This window comes from Cervus elaphus, chromosome 12, assembly GCF_910594005.1.
Source record: "Cervus elaphus chromosome 12, mCerEla1.1, whole genome shotgun sequence".
NCBI lineage: Eukaryota > Metazoa > Chordata > Mammalia > Artiodactyla > Cervidae > Cervus > Cervus elaphus.
This window is the reverse complement of record NC_057826.1, coordinates 79,001,961-79,024,683: the sequence shown is the minus strand read 5'-3', so window position 1 is coordinate 79,024,683 and position 22,723 is coordinate 79,001,961. Positions and strand designations below refer to the sequence as shown.

At 42.6% G+C, this 22,723-nt stretch overlaps 1 protein-coding gene and 1 non-coding gene across 2 annotated transcripts; both read right to left on the bottom strand.

Annotated features, from left to right (window-relative positions):
* Positions 1–7,426: 7,426 nt before the first annotated feature.
* NGDN (neuroguidin) lies at positions 7,427–14,721 on the bottom strand. The gene is made up of 11 exons (XM_043920876.1): positions 14,626–14,721; positions 14,222–14,281; positions 13,314–13,385; positions 10,401–10,538; positions 9,894–9,978; positions 9,757–9,809; positions 9,385–9,508; positions 9,128–9,296; positions 8,238–8,394; positions 8,038–8,095; positions 7,427–7,588 (listed from the first exon to the last, which is right to left on the bottom strand). The coding sequence occupies exons 1-11, from the start codon at positions 14,635–14,637 to the stop codon at positions 7,569–7,571; spliced, it is 948 nt and encodes a 315-aa protein (XP_043776811.1). The 5' UTR covers positions 14,638–14,721; the 3' UTR covers positions 7,427–7,568.
* A 7,707-nt stretch (positions 14,722–22,428) lies between these two features.
* On the bottom strand, positions 22,429–22,519 carry TRNAW-CCA. The gene is given in 2 exon segments: positions 22,429–22,463; positions 22,483–22,519. It is a non-coding gene; the product is annotated as a tRNA-Trp (tRNA).
* Between the last annotated feature and the right edge of the window lie 204 nt (positions 22,520–22,723).

The following is a 22,723-nucleotide window of genomic DNA, read 5'->3' as shown; positions in this document are numbered from 1 at the left end:
ATGATCAGCACTAGCAGGAGGAAGAGGGTGGTCCACAGAGCCTTTTATTTTACTGACAAAGAACCCAAGAGTTAGCTGAAAAGGAGCAGGAAGGCGAAAATGGAGATGTCAGAGCTTCTGGGCCACCACCACGTGCTCTCCATCCCTGAGATAATAAGGGGGAGAGGGCTTAGGGGAAGGAGTGTATCAGCATAAAGTCAAATTAAAATCTGGAGTGGGAAAGAAAAACCAGGAGTTTAGACATTTCCTACCTCCGGGAACACCAAGGCGCCTCCAGTAGGCCGCACCGTGTGACACCCGAGGCAGCCCCAGCCCTTCCCAGGGAGCCAGGCTCTGCCCCACGCTCCAGCTGTTACACTGCTGACGCCTGCCTTCAGCCGGCGGCCAAAACTGGCTTCACCACAAAACCTGTGTGGCTGGCTTCAAAGCAGTCAGTGAATTTGGGGATGAAATGGGAACACTGGTTTCTGTGGGGCAGTCAGCAAAAAGTCAGACCCAGATGTCCAACAGGATGTGGGTTCTAACACCAGCTCTGCTAATGACATATTTGTACAGTTTTGGACAAACCACTTCTCCCCTAAGTGGAAGAAAACAAAACATTTAACCAACACAATTTTAGCTGCAATAACCAAAAACACCTAGAGAAGATACAGTTAAAAATTTATTACTCTTGGAGAAGGTACCAAAGCTGAAAAGTCCCTACCATTCAGGCAACAAATATTTACTGAGCCTTGCTTTTAAGAGAGGGACCTTGGGAATTCCCTGGTGGTCTAGTCATTGGACTCATCACTTTCACTTCTGGGGGGCCCAGGTTCAATTCCTCATTAGGGAACTAAGGTTCCACAAGCTGCGTAGAACAGACAGAAAAAAAAAAAGAGAGAGAGAGGGACCTTAACAGGTTTCATCTTTCACCATCTAAGTTACATGAGTCCACAACCCTAACTAGAGTCCCTCAGATAGGGTGAAGGTCTCTGAAAAGGGCAGTATGAAAATGAGCTGAGGAAACAAAGAGACCACTGGTCCATTTGCCTCCACCGACATACACGCCTCAGGAAGGGGGTAAAGGCAGGCAGAGGTTTCCATAGGTACCTCCAAATCACAGGCAGTAACATGAAGGATGTGGAGTTTTGCACTATGGCTCTTTCTAGGGCTCTGCCTTGCAGGCAAACGCTGCCTTTGTCCGTAGTCCAGGAGTCAGTCTTGACACACACAAGCATGGGAAATAGAAGCCAGTCATTCTGAGGGTGCCATTTAAACTAAGATCTCTTCCCACCCGGGAATGAAGGAAAGAGGCCACACCATCCAACTTGTGGATAATTCCTAGGTCATACACAAGGCAAAGACTCAATAGTATTTTTCCAGGGAGCTACCAGATGCTTTTGATCCACCAAAATAACTCAGTAAGTGGAAAATGAGCCATCTTAGAAATTGGGTAACCTTACAACCAACAACAGTGCTGGCTAGCTGAGGGACTGTTTTGGTCACACACTGAATGAGTGGTCTCCAAATAAAGTTGAGAAGCAAGGCGGTGCAAGAGTGAGGGGACAGTCTGGTGATTCTGGATTATATTCTGGAAAGGTTATGGCTGAGTGGGGCAACCCCATAAACTTGGCTGAGATAAAGGACAGACATGGAATGACAGGAGGAAGTAGTACCAAGACAAAAATGAGATCCTGCAGTCAGAACTGTACTCAGTAGTGACCAGCCAGGGTACCCATCAAGTAGGCCTAACAGCTGCCCTGGTGAGGACAGGACTCAAAAGATCAAAAACAGGACATTTCCTAAGGACCATAGAACAGGTTTTAGGGCGTAGCTTTTCCCCAGATTCTATAAAATATAGGATAACAAACACACAGCTATCCTTAGCCATCTAAACCAAAAGTTTTTGGATGAAGCCCTTATAATCTGAATTCGTATGACTCCTCATCTCCTTTTCCCAGCACGTGGAACTAAACTTTATAGATTCAGATAATACAGTGTCCCTTGTCAGGTGAACTCTATTTAAAATCCAGGCCCTGAACAGATCTGAACAGCACAGGGCATCTTTCCTTCCCCTTTCCCATGCATTCTCTGGCCCTCCCTTGACCTGGCCCTCAACACTGACCCATGAGCTCCTCCACGCTGCCCTTTTCTAACCCACCCTCACTATGGCCCCTTTTCATTAGGAGAGTCCTCTGAAAGATGCCCAAGGGCAGAAGAGATAGAGAGAAATAAAGGGAGTAAGGAAGTGTGGTCTGAGATGGGGGAATGAGATGAAAATCCTGCAGACAGACAGAGAGAGAAATAGAGACAGAGAAAGCAAGGGAGTTGGAGCAGGGGGGGGAGGGGAAGAAGATGGCACTGCGGAAAAAAGAGCGCCACAAAATTAATTTGAGGAAGGGAACAGTAGAGGAGACGCTGGTGGAATAACAATCAGGCAGTAGAGAGCTGGGAGAAGGGGGAGGGCGCCGTGGGTGGGGAGGCCCCTCCATGCAGAGCAACAGCAGCACCACCTATGGGCATGGCGGAGGGCTACAGACAGCAACAAAAGAGGCCCCCCGCCTGGACGCGCGAGCCTGGGGTGCAGGTGGGGCGGGAGAAGCCACGGCTTCTGCCCTTCAAGCCTCTCAGTAACACAACACGTCGGCTACAAGAATACATTCTATGCGGCTCTCCTGGGAAGACAGGGATTTAACAAGGGGCGGGCGGGTGTGGGGGGCGGTGGGCACAGACAGAGAACTCCTGGCTTTTTCCATTCCAAGGAGGTTTCCCTCTCAGAATTCAAACAGTAGACAAGAGAAGGGTGAGGAGGAGGAGGAATGCCAGGTACTGAAGGCAGCGTGTGCACCTGCTTCTCCCTTCATTAGCGGGAGAAAGGGTTTTCTCTTTATTTCCAAGTGACTTCCTTTCCCCACTAGAGGCTGGAGTGCAGCTCCCTCCCTGGGGCACTGGCCGCCCCTCACTCAGCTGCTTCCTCCCAGCGCTGCCCTGAAACTCCCAACCGTCATTAGAAACCCGCAGGGACCACTGAGCTCTGAGAAGGGAAGGGAAGGGTCCCCCACCGAACAGGCCTGGGGTGGGGTGGGGGACCGGGCAAGGGTGGAAGAGAATGAGAGAGAATGCCAAAGCTCTGCAGAGGGAGGGGAGAGAGAAAACGTGATCTGTTGTGCTTTCAGGGAGGAAGGACCCTTCATATTTTTAATAATAATAAATACATGAAGACAGATTTGCCAGCATTGCTCTGGCTCCTCGGAAAGTGTGGGGGAAAGTGTGGGGGAGGGGAGCCAATGCAGCGGAAGCACCGACCAGTAGCTCCCCGCCCCTCCCCCACGACGTGGGCTCAGGATTGCTGCTCCCCCTCCCCCCGCAGTCCTCCCCATCAGAGCCCACCCTTTCTGTGGTCCCTTCGCACAGCTCTGCCCCTCCCTCCTCCACCTCTCCCTCCCTACTCCCCTAGCCCTAGACTCAGTCCTTTCAGCACGGGTCCTCACTGAACACAGTCTCACTCTAGCTCTGAGACGCCCTAGTACCCACCTCACACTCCTAATCTGAGGCCCCGCTCTTTCCTACCAGTGCCCTTCACAGCTGATACACAACACCCCACAGAAGTAAGCTGGTACATTTCAGCCTTTCCCAGATCCCACCAAAAGGGATTGCTTTTCTCCCCATTTTTATTTCAATGTGACCTCCTTTCTCACAACCTTAAATATAATGGCCATCAAATGTGCTCAGGGGGTGTCAGGGCCTCAGGACTAGGTAGACTACTGCCACCTATTGACCCAAATTTGTTCAAGATAGACCTTTAATACACTTCTTACACAGTGGCGCTCTGTTATTTCAAAAGCATCAATAGCTTAAACATGCAAAGGCATGGCTCTTGGGGCTTCTCTGAGACCCTCTGAACAATGAGATCAAAGAAATACAAAAGCGAGACTGGGCAGAGAGCCAGAGCAATGATGCCTTTCTCCATGCAGAGGCAGAAAAAGAGCCCAAACCCAAGGAATGAAAAGCAACTTCAAGTCTCCTCAGGGGTCTGGAAGCAAAGAAAAGTAGGGGTGAGAGTTTTTCTCAAGGGCTGTTAAAAAACCCTGTGTATCACAATATGAATTATGTTACCAATAGAGTAGAAGGCAGGATTTCACTCATATGCCACTATCAAGTTAGACAAATCCTTGGGTAAGTCTCAACATGAATCTGAGGTTTACACACCTAATAGATTGCAGGGAGTATGGGGACACTCAGGAATGCTGCTGCCTCTCACTGAATCCATACCAATCAGAACTGGAGATTGAACAGATAAACTGGGCTATGCAAAAGGGCAGGTCTACACCAAGCAGCTCAGTGGATTGGTTCAGCTCTGTACCTTCCACCAACCCAAGGCAAGGAACACGATGAAAAGGCTTGAGCTCTCCATGGTGCTGAAAAAGGATGTTATGGAGTCCTCATAAACATATTCTACTAGTAAGGTATTCATTAAGACTGCTGCATACTCCTGAAAGACATTTCCCAAGCCCTCATAAAATCATTACAAAACAAAGCTTTAGAGGCAAAAACAGGCCTTGATCAAACCCTCTTCCCTCCCCTTCAGATGACAATACTAAGGCAGAGATGCTGAAGTATTTATCAGAACTGGAGAAAGAGTTTTCTCTTGCTGGAGTACCGCTCCCTCCATGGGGGCAATGAACTCACTCAGCTGTTTCCACCCAGCACTGCCCTGAAATTCCAACTATCATTAGAGACCCCCAGGGAGAAACCAAGCACTGAGAAGGAAAGCCCCCCCACCCCCCAACCAAAGAGACCTGGAGGTCGGATGGGAGATAGGGTGGAAAGAATGAGAGAATGCAAAAGGTCTGCAGAGGGAGGGGAGAGAGATGTGATCAGTGGTATCTGCTGTGCTTCTAGGGAGGAAGGATCCTTCACATTTTTAACAGACACCACATGATAAAACTGAACAAGTGCTCATGTGCACTGATGATACACCTCACTTAGTGAATGCTGGAGTGATGCATTCTTTGCACTGATGAGATCTGACATTCATGTGGTCTGACCAGAGAACTAAATCTGAATAGGAAGAAGGGAAAAAAGAAAAGCAAATGACAGCCATAAAGAAACCCTAAAATCTTAATTCTTAGCTTCCTTGCCATACTACTATAAAAGTGATTTTGAAACTACATGCTATGGAGTTCTAAAGGCTCCTAGGAGCTCCCCAGAAATCGTGGGAGAAGTGGGCCATGAGAACACGAAGCTCTAGTACCCCTCATTCCCACTTCAAAGGAACCTCAATTATGTCTGTTTTACAGGGTGAGATTCCACGAAAAATTTTGTCAACAATGTACTTTAAACATTGTTTGATAACTCTAGTGAAAATATTGTCGGAAATTACTCAAGTTTTTGGTTGGAAACCTCTTTCAAATAGCGCCTGTCATCTAGAAGGCCAGGGATAACAAGATTTCCTGAGATTAAAGACTGGATTGAATTAATATAAGATCCACAAAGGCAGGGATTTCTGTGTGTTCAGTTCACTCCTGTAATACAAAAAGGCCAGAATAGTGTCTGGAACTTGTGATTTCTTTGAAGGCAAGGTCTTGAATAGAAATGGTACAGTGAGGAGGAGAAACCTAGAGGTCATAAACTACCTGCCCCTCCCCCTTTTAAGGAAAAAAGAAGAAAAACAAAACCCTGAAGACGTTCATAAACCCAGGACACTTGGCCACGCTTCTCTATTTACCAAAACACTGGCTCATCAGCAACATAACCTTGGACAAATAACCCAAGTGTCTCAGTTGTCTCATTATGATGAACACTCAGTTCACTATATAACACAAAGACCGACCTTAAAAAACAAACAAAAAGAGCACTTCCTTTCCCTTGGTAGTTCCCACAATCCAAAAATCTTAACAAATTAGAAGCAAATGCAATAGCTAGTCCTAAAAGAGAATATTGTGGTCCTAACCTCTTGTCCAATTAGTTCAGCCAGAAAGGAAAAAGGCAGGCTCTGAGCACATCAGACTTGCTCAGACCTGCCAGGGACTAAGTCAGAGACCCCAGCAGTAAGTGCATCTTGGTATCCATAAGAAACTGCTCTAGGCTCCTTGGTTTGCAGGAAATCTCAGATTCAGTCTAATACATTTATTTTTCAACTGAGGGAAACTAAAGGCCAGAGATGTCAAGTCTTTGCAGAAGATCACAGAGTTAACAGAAGACAGTACTAGACTGTCTCTCTTAACCACTTTCTACCAAGCTACAGCTGACTGAAAGCAAACCCTGCCCCAATTGGGCAGACCAATGTAAGTCCAAATTCATAGGACTTAGAATCAACAAGGTTTTAGTGACATAGTGATCCAAATTATATCCCTCTCCATGACACATCATTAATTCCAAGGAATTATTTCTATAGGCTCAACTCCCTTCCCATTCCTCTTTTCATTTTCTGTATTATCCAAGGCCAGAGGGATCTCTCACTAACAGAAGTCATTCTTTGAATCAAATATAAAATCTCAGATATGTAACTTCTACCAGTCTCCTGACTTGGGCTGATGTCTGCAGGATTTCATTCTTTTGGTCTGTAGGAGTTTTCTGCCTGCCTGCTTGTTGGCATTATTTCACAAGGTCTTTGTAAAAGGACTGGGCTTTACTAACTGGTAACTGAAGCCTTTGTTGAAGGAGCATCAACAAGTCAGAAAACCGTTAAGACTACACTGATTCCTTACACTCCTCTTATTCACTCTATTTTCTCTAGATACACTCTCTCAATAACGGACCTAAGGACTGCCCTATTTCCATGCTGTTTTAGAGAAAAGAAAAACATTCAGAGAAGTGGAGACAAGAATAACTCTTGGTAATGAGAAAAAGGTTCCATTTAATAGTATTTGATTACAGTGAAAAACAAAGGTTTTCTGAACCACTAATGCCATCTGGTGGTCAACAAGATACACTGCCTGAGTGCACAGTCGTGACAGACTCTTTACCACCCCATGGACTGTGCCCGTTTCTCTGTCCGTGGAATTTCTCAGGCAAAGATACTGGAGCGGGTTGCCATTTCCTCCTCCAGGGGATCTTTCCTGATGCAGGGATTGAACCCATATTTCCTGCATTGGCAGGCGTATTCTTTACCACTGAGTCACCTGGGGATTCCCGTAAGATACATAATAAATCTTAAAATGTACATATATTTCAGATTATCTGTATTATCATTACAATAAATCATACAGGAACTTGAGGCAACATGGCGGTGAAAAGAATGTATTAACACTAATATCTCAATACTTTTTGACTAAATAGCCAATTTCTCCTTTCTGGGGAAAGTATTTATCAAAGAAAACCATATAAAGCCAAACTTTCTTATTCCCCCCAAAATCTCCTCTTTCCCTTTTCCATCACGCTCTCACCAAAAATACCCACACCCAGTGATTCCAGTCATATAATACATGTGCAAAAGGGGCTTCAATTCGTTAAGTAAAATCAATTTTATTAATACAGATCTTTCCACATGTCTGGAGTAAATGATTAATTCCAAAGAAAAAACCTACATACAATGAAATTAGAAGTATCCCGGATGACAAAAATAAATTAAGTATGTACAACCATAATCACCGCCGCCTCCGAAAACCTGAAAGGAAGGGAAACCAAGAATGAGGCAAAGGACAGTTGGGAAAAACCGAAGAGACAGAAAAAAAGACCATCTAGAGAAAAGGGCTCCTTAGGAATGGGTCCCCTCAGCAGTACTCTGTATCCTCCCAGGAAAAAAGACTAGAAGTAGGAAGGAAACTGACATTAGGTAACGGTTCCTTCAAGTGATGCTTTTATATTTTCGTAAGCAAGCCTGCACAGGAGCTATGGGGACTTCAGAGAGAGAATCCAGAAGTCTCTTTTGTGAATTTACTGATTTTCACCTTGGAAAAGAAAAAAATAAAGGCCTACATCTAAAGAGATTAATGCCCAGTATGGAAGAGATACTATAGAGGTTTGTAAGAACTAGAATGGCAAATCTAGAGCTGGTATCTCAATTTATAAAGCCCATGCTGCACTTGATCACCCAAGTCTGAGCCATTCACTAACCTTTCTTCTTCCGACCTTTCTTAGGTATCTTCTTCCGCTTCTTAGTAGGATTTTGATCCTGGAGATGCACGGAGAAGGGAAGGAATGGCTGTGTGCTTTCAAGTACTAGTGTCCCTTTCCAAGTTCCTCGTGGTAATAAGCCCACATACACTTAGCTGTGAGCGTGAAGGTCACCTCCCACCACTGGATCTGCACCTCACCTCGTCAAGATGAGGGGTTCCTCCTGTCAGAGCACTGATGTCACTGAAGTGCGTGAGGGAATGAAGCTGTGAGCTCATGACATTTGCTCGTTTCCGCCGTCCTTTCTCCCGCTTGCTGACACTTAAACGCACCATCATGCTCTCCTCATAGTTAATCCTGAGAAGAAACACAGACAGCTTCCAGCATACTCAGTTCACTGAGGTAGAAAACTGCAGCCAAGAACCTGGCCCAGGTGTTTACTCAGACATCATATAGACAGTTCTCAAGAAATTTCAGAGCTAATCACTATAGTATTTGGTGAGGTGATACTATATGCTCACTACTCAACGTTCAATGAAATGCTCTTTGTGCTAAAACTTCCTCCCCCCCCCCCCCCGCCCCAGAAATGAACTCACAGCCCATCCACAGGAATATCTCAATTATTATATAAAACTCTTTGTATTCCAGCTTCATAAATAGGATCCCCTACACGGACCTTCTCACTGAAATCTATCGACTGTAGAGATTGACACCTAGGCAAAGTTGACAAATCTGTGTTCAACAATTGCTTTTCTACTTTTCTTCCCTGAACTTATCTAAGAACCTGATTTTCTTGCTTTCTTCACAAAAAAAAGAGCAGGGATAGTGAAACAGAACTTTAAAGCCTTAGTCAGTGGCAATGCATATTTTTTTCTCCATGAAGCATTTGCTCAGCTTGAACAGCTTGGGGGGGAACATTTTCCCCCCAGTCCCCATTCTGTACTTCAAAACTCTAATTCTTAGAAATCATTAACCCAAGTTTAGTACTCCATTTCCTAGATAACATGGGTTCTCTTGGAATCAGATTAATCATATTCATTCAAAACAAAAGGACAAGTCCCTACAGCGTAGAAACAACTTCTAACTGCACCTGTGTTGGTCCTCCTGACTCTGGCGAGTAACATGAGGATGCCGAGCATCTCGGATTTCTTCCGGAGCATCTGAGTACTGCTCCTTTAGCTCACGAATGACAGAGCTGCTCAACGCCCGTCTCTTGGCTCGTTCTAGGCGCTTCTTCTCCCGCTCAGCTTCTGTTTCATCTGTGTGATTAAAAATCAGCAAGGGTTATCCCAGAACAGAGAAGAGAAACACAATTCACACAGAGGAAGCAGCAGTCACAGTTCATACCATAATGCACTGGGACCAAGCGTGGTGGGACGTATTTCTTAGCTGTTCCTTTTCCCGATTTCTTCCCTGAAGCCCCAGACTGGCCTTCCTCTGTTTCATCTTCCTCCTCATCCTCAGAGCTCAACTACAAGAGGAACATAATGTCCACAAACTTAGGAAGAGTCAGTCAAATCAGTGACAAGGAAATCGAAAGCTGAAGTACCTGGGAAAGTGGGAATACAAACCAGAGGGAGAAAGGGGAATCTCACATTCAACACTCTTAGGTACAAGCTGGGCGTCAACAGTAATAAGAGAAATCCCAGGAGGTCCAGGAGCACAAGGTTCACCCAGGTTTAGGTCCCTCAGGAAAACCAGCGTACTGCGGCCTCTTACCTTGCTCATCATATTGCTGGGATGAGGCTTAAAACGGAGTGGGTCATTCTCACCTACAATAGAAGATTCAAGAGATTTTAAAAGACTTGGAACTTTTTGAATGGTCCCCAGAAAACCTTACAGTTTCCGCTACTTACTGAGGCTGCCTGTCACTGCAGTCTTGACCAGTTTGTCAATCTGATACTTCAGTTTTTGGTCCAAAGGACGAAGCTTTTCCAAAACCTAAAATGTGGTTAAATAACATTACATGTCCTTCCCCTAAATAAGCACATACCAAAAGTTTCTATTTTAAGCTTCCAGATAAAGCCCCTAAAATATGCAAAAAGTAGAGCAAATGAAAACAAAAATGCTTTTTCTCCATTTGGTTTCCTCATTAAACATGAGAAAAATGAAAAAAAATAAAAGTGTTAGTTGCTCAGTCCTGTCTGACTCTTTGTGATCCCATGGACTGTAGCTCATCAGGTTACTCTGTTCATGGAATTCTCTAGGCAAGAATACTGGAGTGGGTTGCTACTCCCTTCTCCAGGGGATCTTCCCAACCCAGGGAACATGAGAACACCCACTTAAATGAAAGTGATCATGTCACAGTTCTGGAGTTCAGGATTTAGCAACCTAGAGCCCGTAAGATGCCAAATGCTTTGTACCGTGCGAATCTCCACCAGTCTCAAAACTGCAGGATGTCCCTGAAGAGAACCTCCCGAGGCTTTGTCCAGGATGAGATGGCTCAAATCCATGAGGTACATGAGCAACAGCTGATCTTTTACTTCCAAAAGGCTGAGACCCTGAGTTGAATCATAAGAAGCAAATTCAGTTTTAACCAGAGAATGAGAGAGAGACTACGGAAAACTGGATAATTTTTTCCAAGTTCAAGTTTTTTCCAAGCAGTTCACGTAAGGTATCTAGAGTAGTCTCAAGGAAGTGGCTATACCTAAAACGGCCACAGAGAAAATTATGCTAACATGACAGAAGCAAAGCTCACAAAATTATGGAAGACAGGAAGAGCAGGAAAATCAATAAAGTATACCCCAAGATCACTATAGCAAGGTTTCTCAAACTCAAGGGCTACTGCTATTTGAGGATAGATAATTCTTTGCTGTGGAGCACTGTTCAATCTACAATGAACAGAGGAGGACTAGAGGATGTTCAACAGCAGCCCTGACCTCTACCACTGATCCCACCCCTCAAGTTGTGACAATCAAAAATATCTCCACACAGGGCTGAATTTTAAATTAATTTAACCAAAACAGTCACTATGATTTTATAGTGATTGTTGTATCCCTACAGTGAATATATACCACACACAGTGAATATATGATTTTATCCCCATATGATGAAATTATACATTACAGGTAAAAACAATGATCTCTATACATACTGACATGGACTTAATTCTATGTCAACACACTTTCTACCTAAGTAGAAAGAGTGAATAATGTGGTTCAAATTGAGGAGGGGAGAAGTATGATATACATATTTTACATGTATAGAAAAATGAAGATAATACAATTAGCAACTGCTACCCCTGGGAATGAAGATGAGCAAAAGGAAGAAATGGAGAGTACTAAAAAACTGATTTTCCATCAAGCACATGTTACTTTTATAACAAACAACATTTTTAAATGTACCCCAGTGGTTATCTCAGAATGGTGATTACACTAATGTTTAATTTTCTTCTTTTTGATTTTATGTATCTTTTCAACTTTCTAACAATTAGAAATTATTATAGGGACTTCCCTGGTGGTCCAGTGATTAAGACTGCGTTTCCACTGCAGGGGCCATGGGTTCAGTCCCTGGTCAGGGAACTAAGATTCCACATGCTGCACAGGGTAGTCCACCGCCAAAGAAGTGTATTATGATTTGCTAATCATAAATTGTAAGTGCATTCTTTTAAATAAAAAAGTAACTTGTGTAAGCAGACTTAAGGTATAGTTATAGGAAAAAAAAAAAAAGTCACTGTGACTGCATAAAATAAAACTGAAAAATTCCACAGCCCTTGGAAGACCTACTTCAGACAGGTTAAATAATCTCTGCCCAAGATAACACAGTAATAGGAGTAGAGCTGGGATTCAAACTCAGTCTGACTCCAACACCCAAGCCCTGAGTATCCGTAAACCAACATGCTTGAGGTCAACACTAGCATGTTACAAGGAGGACGAGCAAAGCATTTAAAGACAGACAAGCTGAGCTCAACTCTTGAATTAGTCATTCAACAGTCAAATATTGGGTAAATTATGACCTTTGTCTCCTCATCTATAATATGTAACATGAGACTCAAATAAGATGGGAAAATACTTTGTAGCCTATAAAACACCTAATAAAGGTCTTTGATTCTCTAAGTTAATAAATATCTGTTCAATGAATAAATATATAGTGATCTAAGATACATATGAGCAGCTCATCTCAAAAAGGCATTAAAATGCATAAAAGCATTATACCCAAAATAAAGACAGCCAAGAATGTGAGAAACAGGATCTTTTGACATGCTTGGGCATTGTCAAGTTTATGAGTTACAAGTGTATGGGTTACAAGCGTATAAGACAAAAACAAAACAAGAAGCGAAGATTAAAAATGAGAACAAAAATGAATGAAGAGAAAGAAATGGCAAAAAGATACATTAAAAATTCATTTAGTTGTCTTCCTAAAGCACAAGTCTGCTGTAAATCTCGTGTTTTAAAAACCTTCACTGACTTTTATTAACCTACTATAATGATTTCCATACTTCTGCTGACCTATGGAATGTCCTGCTTAAATAATATCTTAGAACAAAAGCTCAATACATAAAACAGGCAACACAGTTCAAGCAGGTATGAGGGATCCAGAGATCCCTCATTCCTTCTATACTGATCCAGAGCGTCCTTTGATACTGTCCTACACCCAATAATCCCTTGGAAACTTCAAGACCTTAATTTGAAAATCACTGTATTTAAGATACACATCATTTTCATAGTCAGAATACATCTTTAAATCAACAGTATCTTAGTATGTCACAGATTAACAAGCAACACTTTTTCTTAGTATATACAATAAGCAATATGTCCCCAATTAGCAAAATTTTGGATTAAATGAATATAGTAGTAACTCCTTAGTTGGCCTACAAGGCTTTTCATAGAGTGACTACTTTTCCAGTCATATTTTCTAGCCCTGCCCCCAAAACACACACAAAATGTACAAAAAAGCACACTATATGACATACCTCCTTTCCAGAATATCATCACGCGTTAGGTCTTCATGTTTTTGCACATGCTATTTCTTCCCATCCCTCTGACCCCTGTTTATTCCTCACAATCCTGCTACCTCCTCTAAGATGATAACTCCCTTTGCTCCTTGCTGATCATTTAATCTCACTCCTCAGTTTTCACAGCCGTTCACCATGACGCTACTGTTTATATCTACTGCTTTCACCTGCCTTCTCTGCTAGACTTCAGCACAGAAACTGGATCTTATTCATCTTCAAAGCTCCAGCACTGAGGACACACAACACACTCAATAAGTCTACAACGGACAGAACTGTTGAGAATATTAAGTCAAGGGATGCTTACTCTTCAATTATGTCTTACCTTCTCTGTAGGATAAGCTTTAGCTTGAACCTTTTTGGTCAGAGTTTGCACTTGTGCCGTGACAGCCATCACCTGAAATTAATCCAAATAAAACCCCTGATCAGGATACAATCAAGTCATCTCTGTAAGCTGTTAAGGACAAAACCTAAACAAGCCACCTAAAAAATACTGATATGAGACACTGCCTAAAGTACACCATCATCTTCTTTTCAGTTCTGGGAAAGTACAGGAGAGGCTGTTTCTGATACTTCTTCAAAAAGTAGAAAAAACTTTCAACCTCTTCTTAAAGAGATCGACTTACCAAACTAGGGGTAGGGGATGGGAACTGGGACAGTGGTCATGAGGGCACTTCAGCTTTGTACAGTTGAATTTGCAATGTGAGATCTATTAATATATAACCATATATCAGCTGGGCACCCAAAGGGCAAATCACATCACCTTTCTCATCATTGGTTTCCTTATCTATAGGAATAAAGGAAATTGATTCAGATGCTTTTTTTCCTGAAGTTTCCTATATTCTTTTGGGTGCAGAAATAAATTACTCTGAATTGTTGCCTGAAAAGGTTTTCATTAGATCATCCCGCTCTTAATGTATCTGGTCATTCAAATGCGTACTCAGTCGCTATGTCCTATCCAATTATTTGCGACCCCATGGGCTGTAGCCTACAAGGATCCTCTGTCCATGGCATTTCCCAGACAAGAATACAGGAGTGGGTTGCCATTTCCTTCTCCAGGGTCTCTTCTTTACCCAGGGATCCAACCTGCGTCTCCTGCATTGGCAGGCAGGTTCTTTACCGCTGAGCCACCAGGGAAACCACATGCCCCAAATCACCAGAGTTAGAGGTGAGGCAAAAAAAGTAAAAGAAGATTTGCAATTAATCTATTCCAAAAGGGGTGGCATTACTCACCTGCTCCTGGAGGTTTTTCAAAAGTGCCACAGCATTTGGCAGGTCTGACTCCAACACCTCCTGTGGAAGGGAGAGTAAAGAAAAGTCATTTCTTTCCTCAGGATAATAAGACGGAAGGTGTGGGGGTGGAAAAGTCCCCTCTCTCCTTCAAACAGCCCAGACTTCCTGCCTTCCCACTCCGATGCCCATGCAGCCTCGCCTCACGGCCGGCCAGCCTCTCACGTTACTGGAAAGGAGCGTTAACTCCAGTCCCGTCTCCTTACTAAGGTTGTGGCTGGGAGGACGCGTCGGTAAAGCTATTTTTATCACCATCCTTCCCTCGCGCCAATAATTTGCCTCCAGGCACCGAGGAGAAAGGAAACGTCCACAATATTAAGCCAAGGAAACAAACACACGAAACTCACCGGGGCCGCCATCTTCACAAAGCCTGCCCCTTCCGTAACTGTACTTCCGGAGAGCGGACGTTGCCAGGGTAGACTTGAGAGATCACCGCGCTTGCAAATCTAAACCAATAGGAAGAGGGGCTCTCTCATTTCCGCTCCGAACAGGATGTACGGGAGGAGGGGCCGGATCCAGCCAATGGAATAGAAGAGCAGGCTAAACTCGTCAGACTTAGGAGGCGCTTTAACCATCTAAATATGCTCTTGGAAAGAACCATATGATTAGTAGATTGAGTAGAATGGGTGGAGTTAAGCCAGTAAAAACTCGACAGATGATTGACTGACACTTTTAGCGGTCCAATGGGAAAAAGGAGTTAACTGAGCGAACTGAGAGCGTATTGGCTCTTGGCTGCCGCAGTACCCGAAGTCTATTTCAAGACAATTCCCTTGCGTTGCCTGTGCCTGCCGCTAGGTGACGGGCCTCAGCTTATCTCTGAGAAGGTAGCCACGTTGTGGAGTCGCCATTCCAGGCTAGTGGTCCAACGCAGGGCGCGGTAGATTCTTCATAGACCCCCAAGGCGTTTGTGTGATCTTGGAGAAGTCATTTGACCTCTGAGCTCTTTTCATCTACAAATAAGAGAGTTGGGCCAGTGAAGCCCAGAGTCAGAATTTAGGCACAGAAGATAAGCACATTCACCTGCATGGTGACCACCTGGGGGCAACGCATAAAGCCCCCCTCAGCTGCTGACTTCTACCAGTTAGGGGATGTGAAGGGGAGGACGTTTGACAGATGAAGCCAGTTTAGATTTACATGACTTGCTTCTGGTCACACAGGTTCAAACCCAGCTTGTGCATACGTAGTATTTCATTGTGCGCTGCTCATCTTATCTTCAGTTCAGTTGCTCAGTCGTGTCGGACTCTTTGTGACCCCATGGACTGCAGCACAACAGGCCTCCCTGTCCATCACCAACTCCCAGAGTTTACCCAAACTCATGTCCATTGAGTCGGTGATGCCATCCAACCATCTCATCCTCTGTCGTCTCCTTCTCCTCCGGCCCTCGATCTTTCCCAACATCGGGGTCTTTTCAAGTGAGTCTGCCCTTTGCATCAGGTGGCCAAAGAATTGGAGTTTCAGCTTCAGCATCAGTCCTTCCAATGAATATTCAGGACTGATTTCCTTTAGGATTGACTGGTTTGATCTCCTTGCTGTCCAAGGGACTCTCAAGAGTCTTCTCCAACACAACAGTTCAAAAGCATCAGTTCTTTGAGGCTCAGTCTTCTTTATGGTCCAACTCTCACATCCATACATGACTACTGGAAAAACCATAGCTTGGACTAAACAGATCTTTGTTGGCAAAGTAATGTCTCTGCTTTTTAATAAGCTGTCTAGGTTGGTCATGGATTTTTTTCTGAGGAGCAAGCCTCTTTTAATTTCATGGCTGCAGTTACCATCTGCAGTGATTTTGGAGCCCCCCAAAATAAAGTCTGTCACTGTTTCCCCATTTATTTCCCATGAAGTGAAGGGACCAGATGCCATGATCTTAGTTTTCTGAATGTTGAGTTTTAAGCCAACTTTTTCATCTTTTCTTAATACTTTCAAATATGTCAGCTCACTCCTGGTTTTTACAGTCTGGTAAAGTCAGCTGTTTGGGTATTAATTGTTCCTGTCCTCTGCCTAGGACTTCCTGGGTGGTGCAGTGGTAAAGAATCCACTGGTCAATGCAAGACACTCAGGTTCTGTTCCTGGGTCAGAAAGATTCCCTGGAGATGGAAGTGGAAATGGCAACCCACCTCAGTATTCTTGCCTGGAAAATTCCATGGACAGAGGAGCTGGAAGGCTATAGCCCATGGGGTCTCAAAGTGTCAGACACGACTGAGTAAGTATGCGCATCATCTGCCTTGGGAAATAAGCACTACAAGAGGAAATAATGGTCTTGAATTTTACCCACAACTGTCAAGTTGCTCTAGGACTAGAAATTAGATTTCCTGACTTGGAGCAGTCTTCTGAAAGTAAACAATTAATAACTCCCATTTCTCGGCAACTAGGGTGGGAAAATTCTGGTTTCCAAATCTTTTGCTGGACTCCCAAAGAAGGCAGGAGTTAAGTATCCAGTCCCCTTGCCTCTGCATCTAACATTTATTTGCTGTTTCAGGCACAATGGAAGCTCAGGTGCTTGATAGCCTACTCAATTGAACTCTTCATCTATAAATAAGAGAGTTGTTGTTCAGTCGCTCAGTTGTGTCTGACTGTTTGCGACCACATGGACTGCAGCATCCCTGGTTTCCCTGTCCTTCACCATCTCCTGGAATTTGCCCTAACTTATATCCATTGAGTTGGTGATGCCATCAAACCATCTCATCCTCTGTCGTCCCCTTCTCCTGCCTTCAATGTTTCCCAGCATCAAGGTATTTTCCAACGAGTAGGCTCTTCACATCAGATGGCCAAAGTATTGGAGTTTCAGCTTCAGCATCAGTCCTTTCAATAAATATTCAGTACTGATTTCCTTTAGGATGGACTGGTTGGATCTCTTTGCAGTCCCAGAGACTCTCAAGAGTCTTCTTCAACATCACAGCTCAAAAGTATCAATTCTTCAGCACTCAGTCTTCTTTATGGTCCAAATCTCACATCCATGCATGACTACTGGAAAAACCACTACTTTGACTATATGGACCCTTGTCAGCAAAGAAATGTCTTTGCTTTTTAATACGCTGTCTCGGTTTAACATAGCTTTTCTTCCAAGGAGCAAGTGTCTTTTAATTTCATGGCTGCAGTCACCATCTGCAGTGATTTTGGAGCCCAGGAAAGTAAAGTCTGTCACTGTTTCCCATTGCTTCCCCATCTATTTGCCATGAAGTGATGGGACTGGACGCCATGATCTTCATTTTTTCAATGTTGAGTTTTAAGCCAGCTTTTTCACTCTCTTTTTTTAAAAAAATTGAATTGTGGTGACATTTATTCTGATAACAAAACAGGTCTCCACTCACCTGGCCCTGAGCAAGACCCTGAGTAGGATGAAGCCCAGGTCTGGGTGGTGTGGAGTAGGAACCTCACCCACCTGCAAATTCACTCTCCTCTTTCACCTTCATCAATAGGCTCTTTAGTTCCTCCTACTCAATTAACTAATAGTTTTTAAACCATTTATCAGGATTTGTATTATGAAAATTTTTCCATTTTGACATGAATTTGTGAACTATTCAGATCCTCAGCCCATTTTTTAATCAGGTAATTTTTTGTTATTAAGTTGTTTGATTTCTTTAAATATTTTGGGTAAACTCCTTATCAGATATATGATTAGCAAATATTTTCTCCCATTCTATAGGTTTCCTTTTCATTTTGTTGATGGCTTCCTTTGCTGTCCAAAGCTTTTTAGCTTGTAATCCCACTTGTTTATTTTTGTTTTGTTGCCTTTATTTTTTGCTGTCAGATTCAAAAACTTCCTTGTCAAGACTGTTGTTAAGGAGCTTACTGCCTGTTTTCTTCTAAAATTTGTAAGGTTTCACGTTTTCCCTCCAAGTCTTTAATCCATTTTGAGCTATTTTGTGTATAATGTAAGAGTCTAGTTTCATTCTTTTGGGTGTAGCTGTTTAGTTTTATTAACACCATTTGTTGAAGACACTATCCTTTCCCTATTGTAGTAAATTAATTGACCAAACAAGTGTGGTTTTATTTCTAGCCTCTCTATTCTGTCCCATTGATCTATGTGTTTGTTTTTGTGCCATTATGATATTGTTTGGACTCCTATAGCTTTGTAATATAGTTTGAAATCATGGACAATTATCCAATTGTTCATGTCCATGTCCAATAATAACCAATTATCTGGGCACTTCATGACTCAGTCAGTAATTATACATGAAAATACACAGACTCATTGATTCAAAAATCTGTTTCTTTGAATTTGTTCTGAGAAAATCTTTCCAAAAAAAAGAAACCATATGTATATATGTTTACAGAAACATTATAAGTTCAAAAAACTGCAAAGGATTAGAGCGTGATTGTTAATGGAAGTGGGTGTCTTTTTGAGGTGATGAAAATGTTCCAAAGTTAGGTAGTGATGATGATTACCAAACTATGAATATACTGAAACAACTGAATTGTACACTGTGAAAAGGTGAATTTTATGGTATATGAGTTATGTCTCAATAAAGATGTTATAGTACTATAGGCAATCTAAATATCAAATAAGTAAAATTTCTTATATTATCTCTGTAGTCCACCAGGTTCCTCTCTCCATGGAATTCTCCAGGCAAGAATACTGGAGTGGGTTGCCATTTCCTTCTCCAGGGGATCTTCTTGACCAACCCAGGGATCAAACCCTTGGCTCCTGCATTGGCAGGCAAATTCTTTATCATCTGAGCCACTAGGAGAGTTTATATTATCTCAGAAATAGCAAATAGCTCCATTTATTGAGTGCTTATCCTTCCCTGGTGGCTCAGACCATCAAGAATTCGCCTGCAATGCGGGAGTTTGATCCCTGGGTTGGGAAGATCCCCTGGAGAAGGAAATGGCAACCCATTCCAGTAAAGAATCTGCCTGCAATGCAGGAGACATTGAACCCAACCCAGGTTCAATTCCTGGGTTGGGAAGATCCCCTGGAGAAGGAAATGGCAACTCCCTCCAGTATTCTTGCCTGGTGAATTCTGTGAACAGAGGAGCCCGGCGGGCTACAGTCCATGGGGTTGCAAAGAGTCGGACACAACTGAGTGACTAAATTTCACTTTCAGTTTTCATTGAGTGCTTACTCTATGCAAGGCATTATTCTGAACACTTTACACATACTAATTCAGTGGTTTTTCAAAGTGTGGTCCTTGATCTAGTAGCACCTGGAATACAAATTCAGGCCCCCCACCCTGTCCTACTGAATCAGATTTCTGAGGCCAAGGCCTAAGACACAGTATTTTAATAAGCCTTCTTATTAAAGAAGTATGATTCTGCAACATGGTCAAGGTTGAGTGTCTCTGTTTTAACTTGTTGTTTAATACTCAGAGTAAACCCATAAGTTGGGCAATATTATTATCTCCACTTGATAGGTAGTAGTGGAATGTCTGCAGTCGTAAAAATTAGAAAATCTAAGATTGCAAAAATATGGAATTCTGATGGCTAGAGCATGATTATGTACATACTGTATGTACACATAGCAGCCCTATATGCTATATATGTATTTTTATGTGTATTTTTGTATGTATATATAAAATAGAAACACAAACACACCTTGGAAAGAAATTGAGAATTGAAAATAGTTAATGTGATTGGGTAGGAGATCTTGTGTGTCATTTCAGTACTTGCATAGTTTCAACAAAGTTTTGTTTGTGTTTCAGGAACAGCCCTGCTGAATTGAAAAGTACTTTCATAGAAGAACCACTGAGACTACTATATACAAAATAGATAACAACAATGACCTACTGTAAAGCACAAGGAACTGTACTCAATATTTTTTATTAACCTATACAAATATAGATTATGTATATGTATATATGTATTAATGAATCACTGTGATATACACCTGAAACTAACATGACATTGTAAATCAATTATACTTCAACTGAAAATGCAAATTAGAAAGAACCATCAGAGGATCTCATACATTCCATTAACATTTTTGTTAGTTATATGTATTGTAGTATTGCTGAATCTTTAGTCAGAGCTATTTAGGCCTTTAAAAACTTGAATTTCCACATTTGAAAATGGAAAAATTATCAATATGCTACTCAGTTTTGAGAATCTACTGAAACAATGTATGTATAAGTAGATAATAATTTATTGTGAGCTTCACAAGTGAATGATGTTTTTAAATGATTCTTGGATATATTGTTTGTGATTTCTCTATTAATAGTGGAATAGTTTTTTTGTGTGTGTGTGTGTGTTTTTTTTTTTAAGAGCCACTGAGCAGTGCCTGGAAGGGGCAAGCAGGAGAAGTTCCAACAACATTAGAGAGGTGGGAAGGTCCAGCCTGGGGTGAGGGTGCTATGGAGGACCAGTCAGACCAGGAAGTGAAGAGCTAAGTTGGGACAATCTGGGGCCAGTTTACAAAGTGTCTTTAGGTGCCAGTCAGAAGTATTCAGGCTTTGTCTCCAAGACAACATGGAGCCCTGGAAGTTTCTATGAATGATAGATATATTAGACATGGCGCTTTAGAAAATTGAGACTGCCAGTCATTTGTTGAGAAGAGCAGCTAGAAGACTAGGTAAGGTGCTATTGCAATTATCTAGGCATGAGAAGGAAAGAAGGAGGTAGGACCTTTTGAAGGTAGTCTATAGATTATAGAAATATTGTTGGGTGCCTTTCTCCTGAGCTCCCTTCCCTTTCTCATTTCTATTTCCCTGCTTCTCCAAGTAGTTCCCTGCATTCCTGTGACCACAAGTCTAGAATCTCCTCTGCATATGAATCTGAAAACACAATGTCACTTTTCCCAAGAAAAGTTATATCACCAATTCTATAAAATCATATAACATCACCACCACCACACATGCCAACACCACCTTAAAACACATTAATGAGGCTCCATGCCTGATTAAAATCCAAACTCCCTTAATTTGGTTTATAAGGTTCTTTTTGACCAGCCTTCACCTGCCTCGCAAGCTCTTCCTCTTTGGTATTTCCCGGTTACTTCCATTCTTTAGCTACATTGTGCTCACTCACTCAGTTTTTCGGACTCTTTTCAACCCCATGAACTCTAGCCCTCCAGGTTCCTCTGTCCATGGGATTTTTCAGGCAAGAATACTGGAGTGGGTTGCCATTTCTTCCTCCAGGGAATCTTTCTGACCCGGGAATGAAACAAGTGTCTCCTGCTTTGGCAGGTGGATTCTTTACCACTGAGCTACTGGGAAAGCCCTTAGCTACACTGAGTATGTTTCAATTCCTCTCAGGCTATTGGACAAGCTGGTCACTCTGCCCAGCTCATCCTTTTCTTGACCTACTCCAGCTCATCCTTCAAGTCTGACCTTAAAAGTCATTTCCTCCACTGAACCTTTCCTGACCTCCAGTCTAGATTAGGCGACCTTGCTCTGTGCTCGAGGATTTCTTCCATCATAGTGCCTACTACTTCCTCTATTATAATACCTGACACACTATTCTGTCACTGCCTGTTTGCCCCTCCATAGTAATCTGTGAGCTCCTGAAGTCAGGACTGTGCCTTAATCAATATTAGCGGGAATGAATGTTCATTCCTGGACTGTGGTGAGGCCTGCACCCATTAACATTATCATTCTCAGTAACATGAGTTGAACAATCAGACTGGAAGAAGCTGGGATCTGGAATTATTAGACAGGGCGCACTGAGATGGGGCAGATTCTGGGGGATATTATCATTGCAGATGCTGGAAGGAAGTCCAGACCAGGCTGGCAGCAGATAAAAGGAATCAGTCTATTAAAGCAGTCAGAATCAGGAAGATATTCTAACAAGAGGGCACTGGAACAAGTTTGGAAATCCAAGCAGGCAAGTGGAAGTAATAGATACCACTTATTGAGCAGTCACTATTTGTTGGACACTGTGCCTATAACTCCATTTTTTCCCCTTCTTTATTGAGGAATGTTTGACAAATAAAATTTGTATATATTTTTACAAAATGATATTTTGATATATGTATATATTGATGTATGTATACACAACCAAGTTAACAATGTATCTATCACCTTACATAGTTACCCTTCCTTTTTTTTTGTTGTTGTTAGAACAATAAAGATCTACTCTCATAGCAAATTTCAAGTACACAAAACAGTACTTTTTTTTCCAAATGTTTACTTATTTGGTTGCCCCCAGGGTCTTAGGTAAGGCACTCAGGATCTTCATTATGGCATGCAAGCTCTTTAGTTGTGGCATGTGGGATCTAATTCCCTGACCAGGGATTGAACCTGGGCTCCTGGGTTGGAGTTTTGCTTTCTGCATTGGAGCTCAGAGTCTTAACCACTGGACCACCAGGGAAGTTCCACAAAACAGTACTTTTAACTACAGTCACCATGCTGTACATTAGTAAGATGGCCAGAGCTTACATCCTTCATATCTGAAACTTTGTACCCTTTGATCAACATTTCCCCTCCCTCCCCAATGACTGCGAACCACGTTCTATTCCTTGAGTCTAAGAGTTTATCTTTTTTGGATTCCATATATAAGTGAAATCATGCAGTA

What these genes read in the sequence shown, in the direction of transcription:
- NGDN (XM_043920876.1), bottom strand. An exon ending in TGAAAAACCTCCAGGAGCAG is followed by an intron (nt 13,386 to 14,221) that starts GTGAGTAATGCC and finishes GATTAATTTCAG; the next exon opens with GTGATGGCTGTCACGGCACA. An exon ending in TGCAGTGACAGGCAGCCTCA is followed by an intron (nt 9,810 to 9,893) that starts GTAAGTAGCGGA and finishes CTTCTATTGTAG; the next exon opens with GTGAGAATGACCCACTCCGT.